Genomic DNA, 18,145 nt, shown 5'->3' on the forward strand with positions numbered 1-18,145 from the left:
AATGGTAACAGTAGCAGTAGTAGCGGTAGTGGTAGTAGTAGTAGCGGTAGTGGTAACAGTATCAGTAGTAGTGGCAGTGGTAGTAGGGGTAGTGGTAGTGGTAGTGGTAACAGTAGCAGTAGTAGTGGTAACAGTAGCAGTAGTAGCGGTAGTGGTAGTATTGGTAGTGGTAGTGGTAACAGTAGCAGTAGTAGTGGTAGTTGTAACAGTAGCAGTAGTAGTTGTAGTGGTAACAGTAGCAGTAGTAGCGGTAGCAGTAGCAACAGCAGTAGTAGAAGTAGCGTTAGCGGTAGTGGTAGCAGTAGTAGCAGTAGTGGTAACAGTAACAGTAGTAGCGGTAGTGGTAGTGGTAGCAGTAGCAGCAGCAGTAGTAGCAGTAGCATTAGCGGTAATGGTAACAGTAGCAGCTGCAATAGTAGCGGTAGTGGTAGTGGTAACAGTAGCAGTAATAGCGGTAGTGGTAGTGGTAACAGTGGTAGTAGTAGTGGTAGTGCTAACAGTAGCAGTAGGAGTGGTAGTGGTAACAGTAGCAGTGGTAGTGGTAGCAGTAGTAGCGGTAGTGGTAGTGGAAACAGTAGCAGTAGTAGTGGTAGTTGTAGTGGTAACAGTAGCAGTAGTAGAGGTAGTGGTAGCAGTAGGAGCAGTAGTGGTAGTGGTAACAGTGGTAGTGGTAGTGGTAGCAGTAGTAGCGGTAATGGTAACAGTAGTAGTAGTTGTAACAGTAGCAACTGCAGTAGTAGCAGTAGCGGTAGTGGTAACAGTAGCAGTAGTAGTGGTAGCAGTAGTAGCGGTAGTGATAACAGTAGCAGTAGTAGTGGTAGTGGTAGTGGTAACAGTAGCAGTAGTAGCGGTAGTGGTAACAGTTGCAGTAGTAGTGGTAGCAGTAGTAGCGGTAGTGGTAACAGTAGCAGTAGTATCGGTAATGGTAACAGTAGCAGTAGTAGCGGTAGTGGTAACAGCAGCAGTAGTAGCGGTAGTGGTAACAGTAGCAGCAGCAGCAGTAGTAGCGGTAGTGGTAACAGTAGCAGTAGTAGCGGTAGTGGTAGCGGTAGTGGTAACAGTAGCAGTAGTTGTAACAGTAGCAGTAGTAGTGGTAGTGGTAACAGTAGCAACAGCAGTAGTATCAGTAGCGGTAGTGGTAACAGTAGCAGTAGCAGTAGTAGTGGTAGTGGTAAGAGTAGCAGTAGTAGCGGTAATGGTAACAGTAGCAGTAGCAGTAGTAGCGGTAGTGGTAAGAGTAGCAGTAGTAGCGGTAATGGTAACAGTAGCAGTAGTAGCATTAGCGGTAGTGGTAACAGCAGTAGTAGTAGCGGTAGTGGTAACAGTAGCAGCAGCAGCAGTAGTAGCAGTATTGGTAGTGGTAGCAGTAGCAACAGCAGTAGTAGCAGAAGCGGTAGTGGTAACAGTAGCAGCAGCAGCAGTAGCAGTAGTGTTAACATTAGTGGTAGTGTTAACAGTAGCAGCAATAGCGTTAGCATTAGCGGTAGTGATAACAGCAGCAGTAGCGTTAGCATTAGCGGTAGTGGTAACAGCAGCAGTAGCGTTAGCATTAGCGGTAGTGGTAACAGCAGCAGCAGCAGCAGTAGTAGCAGTATTGGAACCAGTAGCAGCATCAGTAATGGTAGGAATAACAGTAGCACTATGGCGCAGGATTGTTTTGCAAGGTTGGTATTTTGTAAGGTTTTTACACCAACAATAGGGGCCACTAATCACTAATGGACATTTACAAGAGCTTAGAGAAGATTTTAGAGGGAGGTATAAAAAGCGTTGACTAATACCAAGATAAAGAGGCTAATTCTCTGCCGGAGAGATATTTATACCAGGCCTACGTTCTTAAGCTAAAGTGTTTGTGCTATCTTACCAGCTGTCAATGGTTAAAGTGTTTAAGTGATTGCTCCACTTTCTGTTGTCTAACAAATAAAGTTTGACTAGATGTTGAGACATGAAACCCATAGCAGTGCCTCATCGTACTGTCTGGGGCATGCTCTTAGGGAGACAACACCAGTGACTGCATTCTCTGTGTAGCCTTATTTATGCGGAAATGTAGTGTTAATTTGGATGAATTTGACTTGTGCTGCTTTGCACAGAACACCCTACTCTCTACTGGCTAGGTCAAACTCATAATAAAACGTAAAGATAAATTGAGCATTATAACTAAATTACCTCTGATGCTGTACCTCTCTGCAGCTGCTGTCCAAGTCCATCGAGCAACTCCGTCAGCCCAGCTCCCTGGTCAACCCACACCTGCAGGAGTCAGAGGAGGAGGAGGAGGACAACACCCGGAGGATGGCGGATGAGAGGATGGACATGCAGGAGGACAGGATGCCCCCTGGTGGTGTGATCCAGAAACACACCCTTCGCTCCAGCAACAGCAGTGGCAGCAACAGCTCTCTCGGGGAGCTGTCCTCCATCGTAGAGGCCCACCACCGCCTGGGGGTCATAAAGGTCAAAGAGGAGCCAATCGACAGCGAGGACGAGTCCCTGTCCAGTCAGAGCCTAGCGGCGGAGCAGAGGGCCTCACTCCACCAGGTCAAAGGTCAGCTGGTGATAAGAGCTGTGATCTGAGAGGGGGCAGAAGATGAAGGAGATCACACACTGCGACATTCAGAGACGCATACGTACACACACACACACACACACACACACACACACACACACACACACACACACACACTGCAGCCAACACACACACACAGAGCCGACTAGGACTCCCCAGGCAGTCCTCTCCCTGCCCTGAGATGTGACGCTGTCTCAGTGAAGTGCAGCCGCACCCCAAACCCCCACCAGACTGACTCTCTGTTTGTGAACTTTGTGAAGTGATCTGTAATGTAAAGTATGTTTCATCGTGCTGTATATAACATGAAGAGAAGATTTACTAGAAGAGTGCTCCTTCTTTTTTTACTTCTAAGGAACTGCTTTGATTGTTTTCAGGTTCTGCTCAATTGACAGAATGTAGTATGTATGTATACAGTAGATTTAGCGTAAGAGAATATTCTAGAAGGGATGGAAAGTTTAACCGTTGTACAATTTATGAATGCCATTTTATGTTCCCATAGTGTAACATTTATGCCATCAATTCACTTCAACTTTGAATTGCTGACTGTTGTTGTTTTATTCAAATGTCATATTCTCCGTCGTTCTCCAAAAAGCTGTGATGTTCTGTGTTCAGTGGTCTCTGAAAATGACATGAAAATAAGGAAGCATGCTCATGTCTGTATGAGAGAGAATGTATTGTTCAACCTTAACACAACACAGCCCACCCTTACGACTGAGTACAGCCAGCCTACACTGGGAATGAGACTGTTTATTGATGTACAGTACTGCAGAGTGGAGGAGCAAACGCTAAATCAGTGGATGGATGGATGGATGGATGGATGGATGGATGGATGGATGGATAGATGATGGAGGGATATATGAATGGATGGATGGATAGATAGATAGATGGAGGGAGGGAGGGATGGATGGATGATGAATGGAGCGAGGGATGGATATATGGATGGATAGATGATGGATGGATGGATGGATGGATGGATGGTGCAGGCAGTCAGCTCCATCAGACCATAGGACCAGGTCTGCTTCTCAAATGGGCATCCCTTAGGCCTCAGATTAAAAGTTCTGTGCTATATAGGGAATATAGCAAGAACAAAACAACAAAATCATCCTGTGTTGAGATGCCGTGTCATCCTAATCTTCCTCGTTCTCCTCTTCCTCGACCTCCTCTTCCTTCTCTTCCTCCTCCTCCTCCCCTCTGGGTCCAATTCAAAGCTCAGCCAGGTTCCTACCCAACTTTCAGCAGAGGATTCACTAACAGAGAGAATGAGAGAGAAAGAGAGGGAGAGAAAGAACAAGAGAGAAGGAGGGGGAGAGAGAGAGTGAGTGAGAGAGAGAGAAATAGAAGAAGAGAAATAGCGAGAGGGAGAGAGAGAGAGAGAAGGAGAAGGAGAGAAAGAGAGAGTGAGAGAGAGAGGGAGAGAAAGAGAGTGAGAGCGAGAGAGGAGAGGGAGAGAGAGAGAGAGAGAAAGAAGGAGAGGAGAGGAGAGAGTAGAGGGCGGGCAGGAAATGCCTTCTAGAAGCCAGGAGTCGGAATGATTCATGTGTGCAGGAATGTTAGGGGAGAGGAGGACCCAGGGTTGTAGGAGTCCAAGGGGCCAGGCTTGAGAATTGATTTACTGTCAAGGCGAATTACAAAGCGAGTGGGGATATGGTTAAGGGAGACCCTTTTTTAAAGGGAATCGCTTCCTTCGTACTCCCCAGTGACATGCTTACCTCCACACGCAGGTTTGATGTTACTTCAATAAAATAAAAAACAAGATGGGACCTCTCTCCTTCTCCCCATCCCCCACCCCTGACTCCCTCTTCAAATTGCCCCATGCAACATGTCGACTCTGGTCTTAACGTGGTCAATCAATGTATGTAAAGCTGTAACTTTTTTTTCCTGTTTCGTTTGTCTTGTCAATGTATAAAATATTACTATGGGGTTCTGTGTTTGGGTTCCTGTGAAAGACATAAACTATGTCTGTCAGTTTGTCTGTCTGCCTGTCTGACTCATACTGTACATTTAGCTCAGCCCATTCTAATGTTTGTAGTGTAAAAATCACTTTCAATCCGAACAATGTCAGTCTTGTTCCCTTGCTTCTTTGATTGGGCTGTAACGGGGCCCCTTCTCTACCCGTGGGGGGTCCCTGGATTCTGTTCATAGCTGTTTGCGTTTGTTCTCTTTTTTTTCTGCCTTGTGCTACAAACCTTTCTTTTATAAAATAAAGTTCATTCCCCTACTGTGCAACTGTCTGGTCTTTGTAGAGGATGTTTCTAACATGTCATACAGCTTGAGTCTATACTTCCAACTTCTCATAGCCTTATTTTGGGACATAGATTTTCATTTTTCACATTCAAGACCCAACACAAGACTGTGTTCATGTTATTGTACATCTCAGATGTCTCCCCCTAAACTAAACCATTAGCCCACTTTCCCACACTCAGTCACATAACCCACAAAACACAGGCCAGCTCCTCATTTCTCTGGGATCTGTGTAACCCTTTAAAGGAGAGCTTAAGGGGCTTTCTAAGCAGCTCTTTGATGAGCAGAGAGGCTCCTAGCGGCAGCATTACAGCAGTTAAGACTAGGTGAGGCTAGGCTAGGAGTGGGTGATAGGTATGACTTGCACTGAGACTTAAACTGAGCTTAAGCAATTTCACACCCAGGCTTAGTTCTTTCTTGCACTGGTAAGACTTGATATATTTCACACTACACGCAATAATGACAATAGGAAAGATCACAGCTCAGACCCTTGAGCAGTTTTCTGCAATTTAAGGTAGCCTGTTTGGGATGGTTGTTATTTGTCTCCAGTGACATTTCTGTAGCCAAAGTAACTGCTGCAAATGTAGCAAATATTGGGCAACCATTTCTTCTTCTTTCAGTTTCAGCCTTCTTCCCTCAAAGCTTCCAGATACCTCTTCCGGAACATTCACAAAGGTGTAATGTTACCTTATATTAGGAAGTATTCAGAGTCAAATTAAACCTTGATTATTTTTTAAGTTGATGCCATCTGTCTTGGGGCCTCTTGCCCTTGTGGTTTTAAATGAGCTGTTACAAAGGCAGAACAAATAATGGAGTCCCCATCTATCTGCACCAGCCCTCCCCAAGGTGCCCACAGACCCAGTTGTAAAAGCAAACAAGCGTTTTTAAAGGGTGGCCAAGCAGGGGAGGAAGCAAGAAAACATACCTATTTCCTCTCCGCACCGAGTTATAGTGTGTAGGGGGGTCTTCATTAGGAGAGCATAGTGTGTAGGGGGGGTCTTCATAAGGAGAGCATAGTGTGCATGGGGGGGGTCTTCATAAGGAGAGCATAGTGTGCAGGGGGTCTTCATAAGGAGATCATAGTGTGCAGGGGGGGTCTTCATAAGGAGAGCATAGTGTGCAGGGGGGGTCTTCATAAGGAGAGCATAGTGTGTAGGGGGGGTCTTCATAAGGAGAGCATAGTGTGCAGGGGGTCTTCATAAGGAGATCATAGTGTGCAGGGGGGGTCTTCATAAGGAGAGCATAGTGTGCAGGGGGGTCTTCATAAGGAGAGCATAGTGGGGCAGGGGGGTCTTCATAAGGAGAGCATAGTGTGCAGGGGGTCTTCATAAGGAGAGCATAGTGTGCAGGGGGGTCTTCATAAGGAGAACATAGTGTGCTCTAAAGATTGGGATGTTGTGTGTGGGTGCGTGTGTGTGTGTGTGTGTGTGTGTGTGTGATAGATGATGATACACTTCCTGTCAATTAATCTCTCCCAAAGCACCTCAAATTCTCAGAATTTGGTCCCTAGTGCTTCCCAAATGGCATTCCTATCCTATATAGTGTACTACTTACTCCAAGGCGTTTTACTATGACTTCAGCAGTGCATGGCCGGTCGAACCAAATCATGGGCCCTGGGAAGGAACATTTTAAAGTCCTGCCTTTTGACATCAGAGAGAAAATATTGTAGTTTTCAAGCAAATGTTCTGTAATTCTACACATTTTGTCATGAGTAAAGATTTTTGGTTTTTGCAGCTTTAACAATAATATCCTGCAATTTTTTATGGGGCAGAGATAAAATGTTGCAGTTTTAAAGCTTCAATTACATTGCATGTATGTATATATAAAAAAGACGTAGGGAGTGGGAAAATGTAGAATTGGTGGAGTACTGTAGATACCAATATCCCTGTGAGCCTCCCAAGCCCATGCTGCCCAGGGTTAAAACATACCTTTTAGATGAATAATGTTACATTGTCTTATAATACACACCATATACTTATTCCACTGATCCTTTGGCCAAAATTGGTTTCATCTTTTGTTCTTAGTACTATTCATATAAAAATATATACTGTATGTAAATCAAAATCTATTCATTTGTAATATATTTTGAGATCTAGCTGCAGTACCCCACTTGGAGAAGCCCTGATATAGGGAACAGGGTCCATTTGGGACAGAACTCCTGTCTGTGTTGAGGCCTAAATAATGAGCTGGAGCGTTCCCATGAGGAGTTCCGCCCCCTGGGGCTCCGGCAGCAAGATATGGGACAGAACCTCTGTCTGTGCTGAGGTAGGCCTAAATGATGATCTGGAGGGTTCCCATGAGTAGTCCTGCCTCCTGGGGCTCTGGCAGCAGGACATGGGACATCGCCTGGCTGGAAGCAGAGAAAACCAGGATAGCCTGAGGTCCAGCTGTCAGGAGGAAGTCAGAGTAGTGGACTACAACACTATTGTCAGTCTCTCTGTCTCTCTAGCACTGTTCATACCTTGTTCTAGCATAAGGCCATAAGGCCACATTTTTAGACAGGTGTAGACGATTAAAATACGTATTGGGATCTGATTGTGATCAGATCTTGAAAGTGTAAACGGATAAGATCAGGACAAGATCAGGGCGAAGGACACATGTTAACAGGGCTTCTGTCACTCTCTCTCTCTCTCTGTCCATCTGTCAGTCCGTCCGTCCGTCTTTCTTCTCTTATCAATAAGTTTTAATATTACCTTACTGTAATTTCCTTTCATTTACTCATAGCAAAAGTTAATTTTCTTGCTTATTTTAGGCAAGGTACTAAGAACTGTTTTAGCTAACTGTGTGAAAACATATGTTAAACATTGGCCCCTGTATTAAAACTTTTTGGAACCAAGTTCCTTGGGTCAGTTTGTTAGAAAAGATTATCGAACCGCGGCTGAGACTTCAGTTCATTTGATTAGCTTTGGTTTCATTAAAAGCGGCGTCACTAGAGACGTCATTATAGACCCGGGTTCAATCCCGGCCTGATTCATTAGCGGCCTTGATCGGGAGTCACATAGGGCGGTGCACAATTGGCCCAACATCGTCCGGGTTAGGGAAGGGTTTGCCCAGGGTAGGCCATCATTGTAAGTAAGAATTTGTTCTTAACTGACTTGCCCAGTTAAATAAAGGTTAACTAAAATTAATTCATTCATTTGAAAAATCAACTAGATGAGGCATGATTGCCACACAATCGTACCAGTTCGTATAACTGTCTATGTTTTTACTTGTCATGCTAACGATAGCATAAAGTTGGCTGTTCGGTGAAGACCTTATACCCTGTGTTTCTATTTCCTGACTAAAACCCTGTTTATTATTCTCCGTTGTCTGATCAAACCCTGTGCTATTTGAAAGCCACTTGCACAGCTGAAATGGAAGCAGATGAATAGTACGGCACAGCATTGAAGTTTTCCAGCTTTCTCGTGTGGATGCGAGGGGATTTTTGCGATGTTGGCATCCACTTGGAAGCTATAATACAACGGGCTGTTTTTCTTTCCATTTGCTCGTACCAATGCTGGAGGTGTGGGACACTGACATTACAGCAGAGACACCACTGGCAGCAAATAAAGTAGACACTGTGTTTGTCTGCTAGCTAGTGTCAAAAAGACCACCTGGAACTTTAAAGAAATAGTGCTCTGGTAGACTGGGGACTGACTGTGGTGGACTCATTTATGTTGGAGGCCTCTGTGTGCCCAGTTCTCCAGGGTTTGGGCTGAGGTTATTTTCACAAGACTGTCAAACCAAATGTACTCGCAGTACCGTCCAATTGTTCAAGTTTGTTCCAAGTTGGCTGAGCCTGATGGTCTGTCTACTGAGCTTTGTTTGGTCCAGTGGGGCTGGTGGGCATGACATCATTGGAGACAAACTGTAATTTAATATATGATGAGATATGTAATATGGGGTGAAGAGAATAAATCAAAAGCTTCTCTATTTTTTAATACCTATTCAAAGTACATTTAGTTATGTTTATGTACTTTGCAACTAATGCGATTTTGGAACATGATTTTCAAATCAAACAAATACATCTTTTCAACCCAAATCATTCTGAAAGACCACCATCACTACAAGAAGTAACTACTGGTCTTCCTCTCACATGAACCAGGGGTTTTCTCTTCTGTTTTCCTTCTCTTCTCTTTTCTCTTCTATTCTCTTTTCCTTCTCTTCTCTTCCTCTTCTCTTCTCTTTTCCTTCTCTTCCTCTTCTCTTATTCTTCACCTTCTCTTCTCTTTTCCTTCTCTTCTCTTTTCCTTCTCTTCTCTTTTCCTTCTCTTCTCTTTTCCTTCTCTTCCTCTTCTCTTATTCTTCACCTTCTCTTCTCCTTTCTCTTCTCTTTTCTCTTCTCTTCTCTTTTCCTTCTCTTCTCTTTTCCTTCTCTTCCTCTTCTCTTATTCTTCACCTTCTCTTCTCTTTTCCTTCTCTTCCTCTTCTCTTATTCTTCACCTTCTCTTCTCTTTTCTCTTCTCTTTTCTCTTCTCTTCTCTTTTCCTTCTCTTCTCTTTTCCTTCTCTTCTCTTTTCTCTTCTCTTCTCTTTTCCTTCTCTTCTCTTTTCCTTCTCTTCCTCTTCTCTTATTCTTCACCTTCTCTTCTCTTTTCCTTCTCTTCCTCTTCTCTTATTCTTCACCTTCTCTTCTTTTTTCCTTCTCTTCTCTTTTCCTTCTCTTCTCTTTTCCTTCTCTTCCTCTTCTCTTATTCTTCACCTTCTCTTCTCTTTTCCTTCTCTTCTCTTTTCCTTCTCTTCCTCTTCTCTTATTCTTCACCTTCTCTTCTTTTTTCTCTTCTCTTTTCTCTTCTCTTCTCTTTTCCTTCTCTTCTCTTTTCCTTCTCTTCTCTTTTCTCTTCTCTTTTCTCTTCTCTTCTCTTTTCCTTCTCTTCTTTTCCTTCTCTTCTCTTTTCCTTCTCTTCTCTTTTCCTTCTCTTCCTCTTCTCTTATTCTTCACCTTCTCTTCTCTTCTTCTTCACCTTCTCTTCTTCTTCAACTTCTCTTCTTCTTCACCTTCTCTTCTTCTTCACCTTCTCTTCTGTTCTATTTTCTTCTTATCTTTTCTTCTTCACCTTCTCTTCTTCTTCAACTTCTCTTCTCTTCTTCTTCACCTTCTCGTCTCTTCCATTTTCTTCTTCTTCCCTTCTCTTCCTTCTTCTTCTCCTTCTCCAGACAGAGATGAAACACCCAAAGCCAGTCAGATAGATGGTGTCCAGGGGTTTATACCTCTGTCTCCTTGAGCGGTGTCATCCATACTGTTATCTTAGCTCCACCAGGATTAATGCTCCTTTTCAAGTTTAATGAGATAAGAAACCTGGGGGAGGCATCCCCCTGCTGTGTTCAAAGACCCTGCAGCCCCACCAGGAACTGCTTTATCTCAGCCCAATGATTGGCCTGGCTGATAGGTGATTCTGAGGAACTGCAGTGGCCCAGAGAAGTGGGATCTGGGGGTGATGGGGTGGGAGTGGGACAGACTGGCAAACTTGGCCTCTTCTCTTAAAAGAAAGAAAGCTCCACCGTTGTGGCTCAGGCATCCCCGAGATGCCTCCTGTTCCCCCTCTCTATTTGATTCCAGCGACCAGGACACTTTTTAAGTGCCTGCCTCCCTCACACCACCGGTGCTCCAGAGCCCATAAAGCAAGTGGGCCCGCTCCCGGAGGCTCAGAGGCTAGTTGGACAGGACGTGTTTGTAAGCGTTGCCTGAATGCACCGCCAGGAGAAACAACACCCCCAGGGCTCGTAAGGCTTGTGAGTTTTTCTTCCAACTCCAAGCCAAGAAGCCATTTCCAGTTCCAGCTCAATTCCTCTAGTCGTTTGTGGCCTGTGTGATCATGAAGCATCGGGACCTACCTCATGGTCTATATGGCATGCTAAATGATATCTGTTAGGGAAAAAGGCCGTAACTGATAGGGGACAGAGTAAACTAATATACTGCCCTGATTAAATCTCCATCATCAAACTGCATGTCCTTTAATGACTATAGAATTAGCATTGTTTCCATGTTCCAAAAAATGTGTAATATTCTAGAATATCCGTCAGGTCCGGTTTCAGTTCCGCAGTTAGAATTTGACCTTAAACCATTAGAGCATGAAGCACTGATGTCATATATCAAGTCTACTAAGTTGCACACATACAGTACCACTCAAAAGTTTGGACACACCCACTCATTCAAGGATATTTCTTTATTTTTTTACTATTTTCTATATTGGAGAATAATAGTCAAAACATCAAAACTATGAAATAACATATATGGAATCATGTAGTGACCAAAAAAGTGTTAAACAAATTTAAATATACTTTAAATTTGAGATTCTTCAAAGTAGCCACAATTTGCCTTGATGACAGCTTTGCACATTCTCTCAACCAGCTTCATGAGGAAAGCTTTTCCAACAGTCTCGAAGGAGTTCCAACATATGCTGAGCACTTTTCCTTTACTCTGCGGTCCAACTCATCCCAAATCATCTCAATTGGGTTGAGGTCGGGTGATTGTGGAGGCCAGGTCATCTGATGTAGCACTCCATCACTCTCCTTGGTGAAATAGCCCTTACACGGCCTGAAGGTGTGTTTTGGGTCAATGTAGTGTTGAAAAACAAATGATAGTACCACTAAGCGCGAAACAGATGGGATGGCGTATAGCTGAAGAATGCTGTGGTAGCCATGCTAGTTAAGTGTGCCATGAATTCTAAATAAATCACTGATAGTGTCACCAGCAAAGCACCACCTCACCATCACACCTCCTCTTCCATGCTTCCCGGTGGGAACCACACATGCGGAGATCATCCGTTCACCTACTCTGGTGTCCATTAGTAGTGGTTTCTTTGCAGCAATTGACCATGAAGGCCTGATTCACACAGTCTCCTCTGAACAGTTGATGTTGAGATGTGTATGTTACTTAAACTCTGTGAAGCATTTATTTGTTTTGCAATCTGAGGTGCAGTTAACTCTAATGAACTTATCCTCTGCAGCAGAGGTAATTCTGGGGCTTCATTTCCTGTGGCGGTCCTCATGAGAGCCAGTTAACTCTAATGAACTTATCCTCTGCAGCACAGGTAACTCTAATGAACTTATCCTCTGCAGCACAGGTAACTCTAATGAACGTATCCTCTGCAGCAGAGGTAACTCTGGGTCTTGTTTTCCTGTGGCTGTCCTCATGAGAGCCAGTTAACTCTAATGAACTGATCCTCTGCAGCAGAGGTAACTCTGGGTCTTGTTTTCCTGTGGCTGTCCTCATGAGAGCCAGTTAACTCTAATGAACGTATCCTCTGCAGCAGAGGTAACTCTGGGTCTTGTTTTCCTGTGGCGGTCCTCATGAGAGCCAGTTAACTCTAATGAACTGATCCTCTGCAGCAGAGGTAACTCTGGGTCTTGTTTTCCTGTGGCTGTCCTCATGAGAGCCAGTTAACTCTAATGAACTTATCCTCTGCAGCAGAGGTAACTCTGGGTCTTGTTTTCCTGTGGCGGTCCTCATGAGAGACAGTTAACTCTAATGAACTTATCCTCTGCAGCAGAGGTAACTCTGGGTCTTCCTTCCCTGTGGCGGTCCTCATGAGAGACAGTTAACTCTAATGAACTTATCCTCTGCAGCAGAGGTAACTCTGGGTCTTCCTTTCCTGTGGCGGTCCTCATGAGAGACAGTTAACTCTAATGAACTTATCCTCTGCAGCAGAGGTAATTCTGGGTCTTGTTTTCCTGTGGCGGTCCTCATGAGAGACAGTTAACTCTAATGAACGTATCCTCTGCAGCAGAGGTAACTCTGGGTCTTGTTTTCCTGTGGCGGTCCGCATGAGAGCCAGTTAACTCTAATGAACTTATCCTCTGCCTCAGAGGTAACTCTGGGTCTTGTTTTCCTGTGGCGGTCCTCATGAGAGACAGTTAACTCTAATGAACGTATCCTCTGCAGCAGAGGTAATTCTGGGTCTTCATTTCCTGTGGCTGTCCTCATGAGAGCCAGTTTCATCACAAAGTTTGATGGTTTTTGCGACTGCACTTGTTGAAACTTTCAAAGTTCTTGAAATGTTCCGTATTGACTGACCTTCATGTCTTAAATTAATCATGGACTGTCATTTCTCTTTGCTTATTTGAGCTGTTCTTGACATAATATGGACATGGTCATTTTTTTACTTATCTATTTTTTTACTTAACACTTATTTTCCTTAAACTGCATTGTTGGTTAAGGGCTTTTAAGTAAGCATTTCACCTGTTGTTTTCGGCGCATGTGACAAATAAAGTTACATTTGATTTGATTTGGTATTTTACCAAATTTGGTATTTTACCAAATCAAATCAAATCAAAATGTATTTGTCACATGCGCCGAATACTACAAGTGTAGACTTTACCGCGAAATGCTTACTTACAAGCCCTTAACCAACAGTGCAAGAAAATAGTAAAAAGTAACACAATAAGAATAACAATAACGAGGCTATATACAGGGGGCACCGGTACTGAGTCAGTAATTTGTACATGTAGGTAGGGGGGATGTGACTATGCATAGATAATAAACAGCGAGTAGCAGCAGCGTACAAAAGGGAGGGAGGGTACCGCTTACCATGCGGTAGCATGGCAAGCTTTGTGGGCACTATGGTGTTGAACCCTGAGCTGTAGTCAATGAACAGCATTCTCACATAGGTGTTCCTTTTGTCTAGTGGGTCTAAGGTGTCCGGGAGGATGCTGTTGATGTGAGCCATGACCAGCCTTTCAAAGCACTTCATGGCTACCGACGTGAGTGCCACGGAGCGGTAATAATTTAGGCAGGTTACCTTCACTTCCTTGGGCAGAGGGACTATGGTGGTCTGCTTGAAACATGTAGGGATTACAGACTCGGTCAGGGAGAGGTTGAAAATGTCAGTGAAGACACTTGACAGTTGGCCCGCACATGCTTTGAGTTCACGTCCTGGTAATCCGTCTGGCCCAGCGGATTTGGAATGTTGACCTGTTTAAAAGGTTTTGTTCACATCGGCTACCGAGAGCGTTATCACAGTCATCCAGAACAGCTAGTGATCTCGTGCATGCTTCAGTGTTGCTTGCCTCGAAGTAAGCATAAAAGGCATTCAGCTCATCTGGTAGGCTCGCGTCACTGGGCAGCTTGCGTCTGGGTTTCCCTTTGGAGTCTGTAATACTTTTCAAGCCCTGCCACATCCGACGAGCATCAGAACTGGTGTAGTAGGATTCACTCTTAATCCTGTATTGACGCTTTGCTTGTTAGATGGTTCATCTGAGGGCATAGAAGGATTTCTTATAAGCGTCCGGATTAGTCTCCCGTTCATTGAAAGCGGCAGCTCTAGCCTTTAACTCGATGCAGATGTTGCCTATAATCCATGGCTTCAGGTTGGGATATGTACGTACAGTCACTGTGGGCACGATGTCATCGATGCACTTATTGATGAAGCTGATGACTGAGGTAGTGTACTCCTCAGTGCCATTGGATGAATCCCGGAACATATTACAGTCTGTGCTAGCAAAACAGTCCTGTAGTGTAGCATTCACGTCATCTGACCACTTCCGCATTGAGCGAGTCACTGGTACTTCCTGCTTTAGTTTTTGCTTGTAAGCAGGATTCAGGAGGATAGAATTATGGTCACATTTGCCAAATGGTGGGCGGGGGAGAGCTTTGTATGGATCTGTAAGGAGTAAAGGTGGTCTAGGATTTTTTTTCTCTGGTTGCACATGTGATATGCTGGTAAAATTTGGTTAAACTGATTTAAGTTTGCCTGCATTAAATTCCCTGGCCACTAGGAGCGCCGCTTCTGGGTGAGCATTTTCTTCTTTGCTTATGGCCTTAAAGAGTTGGTTGAGAGCGGTCTTAGTGCCAGCTTCGTTCTGTCGTGGTAAATAGACGGCTATGAATAATATAGATGAGAACTCTCTTGGTAGATAGCGTGGTCTACAGCTTATCATAAGGTACTCTACCTCAGGTGAGCAATACCTTGAGACTTGTTTAATATTAGACATCACGCACCAGCTGTTATTGACAAATAGACACACACCCCCACCCCTCCTCTTACCAGAGGTAGTGTCTCTGTTCTGCCGGTGCGTGGAAAACCCCGCTAGCTCTATATTGTCCGTATCGTCGCTCAGCCACGTCTCGGTGAAACATAAGATGTTCCAGTTTTTAATGTCCCGTTGGTAGGATAATCTTAATCGTAGGTCATCAATTTTATTTTCCAATGATTGCACGTTAGCAAGAAGAATGGACGGCAGTGGGAGTTAACTCGCTTGCCGACAGATTCTCAGAAGGATCTCGATCTGCGGCCCCTTTTCTTACGTCTTTTCTTCATGCAAAAGGTCAGGATCTGGGCCTGTTTCATTAAAAGCAGGATATCCTTCTCGTCGAACTCGTTAAATTAAAAAGTTTCTTCCAGTCCGCGGTGAGTAATCGCTGTTCTGATGTCCAGAAGTTATTTTAGGTCTTAAGAGATGGAAGCAGCGACATTATGTACACAATAAGTTAACAAATAAGTTACACTATACACAAAAAAAACGAACAAAATAGCACAATTGGTTGGGAGAATGTAAAATGTCAGCCATGTTCTTCGGCACCATCATCTGTATACCACCCTACCTTGTCACAACAAAACTGACTGGGTCAAACACATTAAGAATCAAAGAAATTCCACAAATTAACAAGGCACACCTGTTAATTGAAATGCATTCCAGGTGACCACCTTGTGAAGCTGGTTGAGAGAATGCCAAGAAAGTGCAAAGCTGTCATCCAGGTGGTTACTTTAAAGAATCTCAAATATAAAATATATTTAGATTTAGATTTGTTTCACACTTTTTTTGCGTACTGCATGATTCCATATGTGTTTTTTTCATAGTTTTGACGTCTTCACTATTATTTTACAGTAAAAAGAAAGAAAAACCCTGGAATGAGTAGCTGTGTCTAAACTTTTCACTGGTACTGTGTATGTATAGCCACTTACACATTGACTTCTCTAAAGAATGCATTTCAGTCTATAGGATACAGTTATTTCCAGATCTTCTAGAGGAGATCTAAGACAGGTTTTGAGTAATGTTATTAAGTGGCTCTGGGGAATTCAGCTTGAGGCACATTTTTCAAGGTTGGGGTGAAGGATTCCCTCATTATCACTATATATTGAGAAAATGAAACAAAGGACCCAGGAGAGGTCCCACAGGCATCCACCCCGTCCCGCATGGCATGCAGGGGAGTTGACTGTCCTTCATGCTACACACTATATCACTATAGGGCTAATCTCTGGGGTGAACATCTGTATGGTGATACGTAAGGCGCGTGGTTGTGCATGTAGACTAACCTCTAACAGGGTCAGTGGGAAATACAGGGCTCCAACGGCCATTAATGTCACTGGCAGCCATGTTTGTTCATCTGTGTAATGTTCAAATTGCGTCATCACTCCAATACATTACAGAGGAGGCCCTGTCTTCGGTCCAAAGGGCACCATATTCCCTATTTAGTGCACTGCTCTTGATCAGAGCCCTATTATGGAATAGGGTGTCATTTGGGATGCAGCCCTTGCTTGTGGAGCCATGTCCATAGCTCATGTTGGATTCCACATTATGTGAAGTGTATAAAATATCCATAAAAAGTATGTTCCCACAAGAGGTACTGAAACTTCATATCTTGTATCTTTAGTACGGAGGTGTAAATATTAGACAGACTGTATAGACAGAGTGGGGTTTCCGTCAAGCTACTGGGAATGTCAAACTCTCAAATAAGCAATGCAGCCTGTGCCAAACTGAGTGGTTCTTTGTAGTATGTTTAAAATGTACAACAAACTCTGTGAGGTTTCCTGTTTCCAATTTGAATGACGAGTAGACTTGGAGGACAGCTTTTTCACTTAAATATATATATTTTTTATCTCTGAAATAAAATCTAATTACACCAAATATTTGTTTGAATCTCGTTCTATTTTTCCTTAATATTGTTTACTTTAGCTAAGTAAGAGAGAGGTCACATCAAAACTAGAGCTGTGGAATGTTAGGGTGCTTAACTCAATATCTAATACAAACATCTCGGAGCAAGGCTGTCTGTCCAACACCATTATGAGGGTCATCATCTGTCTCTGAGCGGTATGAGGCTCCTGGCCAAGTCCCTGGGCTAAGTCTGTCCCAAATGGCATCCTATATTCCATATAAAGTGCATTACTTTTGACCAGGACTCCATAAATGTACGCCTTTCATATGCTCGTCTTTACTATGGACTTCTCAGTAGTTGGTATTCAGTCTTATGCAGATGCCTTTACTATGGACTTCTCAGTAGTTGGTATTCAGTCTTATGCAGATGCCTTTACTATGGACTTCTCAGTAGTTGGTATTCAGTCTTATGCAGATGCCTTTACTAGGTACTTCTCAGTAGTTGGTATTCAGTCTTATGCAGATGCCTTTACTATGGACTTCTCAGTAGTTGGTATTCAGTCTTATGCAGATGCCTTTACTAGGTACTTCTCAGTAGTTGGTATTCAGTCTTATGCAGATGCCTTTACTATGTCCTTCTCAGTAGTTGGTATTCAGTCTTATGCAGATGCGTAATGGGCTTTGCAGGCGTGGTCCTCTGGCGCGCGCTGAATAAATGTCATTCAACCACTGAAAACCCTCCCACTTGCTGGCCAACAGATTGTATAATGGAGTTTTCATTTAATAGGGTTTTCAGTACATTTAAATAAAGCCATCCCTTTAAATTTGGTGTACCACTTTTACTGCAGTGGGCTAAATCAGGGTCATACCGAGTGTTTCTTAGACAAACAAATCTACCTGGAAACAAACGTATACACCTCACACACATGGTTATGGGCTTTAAAAAATGAAGACACCTGTACCATTTCAGATATTGAGTTGAAATGTACTCAATTTTGAGTTTGCATCCCCATATTACACTTTATATACATCACAGAAGACTGAAAATATCAACACCGTTTGACATAGAAACACAGAATTTTCGGCTGTTTATAAAAATCAATAATGTTTATTAATTACAAAATGATGAAACGATCCACCCATGAGACCGCATTTGACTGCAGGAAAAGGGCTATACTTTGAAATTTCTCGACAGGCTCACTAGAATATATGGACTGAACGTTCCGAATATTAGGATCAATGACAGAAAGCCATGTCAATACATGCATATTTATTGGTGAATAAAAAATACAGTGGTTTGATTCATCTTAAAGTTGCCATATTCAATTGTTCAATCCATAAAATATTGAATGGTGTGAAAAGTACACAATAGGGATTTGAAAAATAATCCTATACATCTACCCTAATAATCCTCACTAATCATGGACCTGTGATGAAATGGGTCCAGTGGGAATGAACCGTGCTCCAGGGTCCAGGTTTAAACTGGTGTCTCTGGTCTGCGTCCCATAATGATTGAAATAGGCTTGTAATGCGTCAACCTATTATGATCCTTCCA

At 43.4% G+C, this 18,145-nt stretch overlaps 1 protein-coding gene across 8 annotated transcripts in view; it reads left to right on the forward strand.

The window, feature by feature from the left end:
* The window catches only part of LOC110514591 (histone deacetylase 9-B-like), a 112,023-nt gene extending 107,243 nt beyond the window's left edge, over nucleotides 1-4,780 (forward strand). For all 8 annotated transcript variants that reach the window (XM_090187605.1, XM_090187610.1, XM_090187616.1 and 5 more), the window contains one exon: nucleotides 2,188-4,780. In XM_090187605.1, coding sequence (XP_090043731.1) covers nucleotides 2,188-2,565 — 378 coding nt within the window. In that variant the 3' untranslated portion in view covers nucleotides 2,566-4,780. The remainder of the gene's footprint in view (nucleotides 1-2,187) is intronic.
* Nucleotides 4,781-18,145: the final 13,365 nt, after the last annotated feature.

This window comes from Oncorhynchus mykiss, chromosome 2 (genome assembly GCF_057628025.1).
Source record: "Oncorhynchus mykiss isolate SJ-2025 chromosome 2, ASM5762802v1, whole genome shotgun sequence".
NCBI classification, from domain to species: domain Eukaryota; kingdom Metazoa; phylum Chordata; class Actinopteri; order Salmoniformes; family Salmonidae; genus Oncorhynchus; species Oncorhynchus mykiss.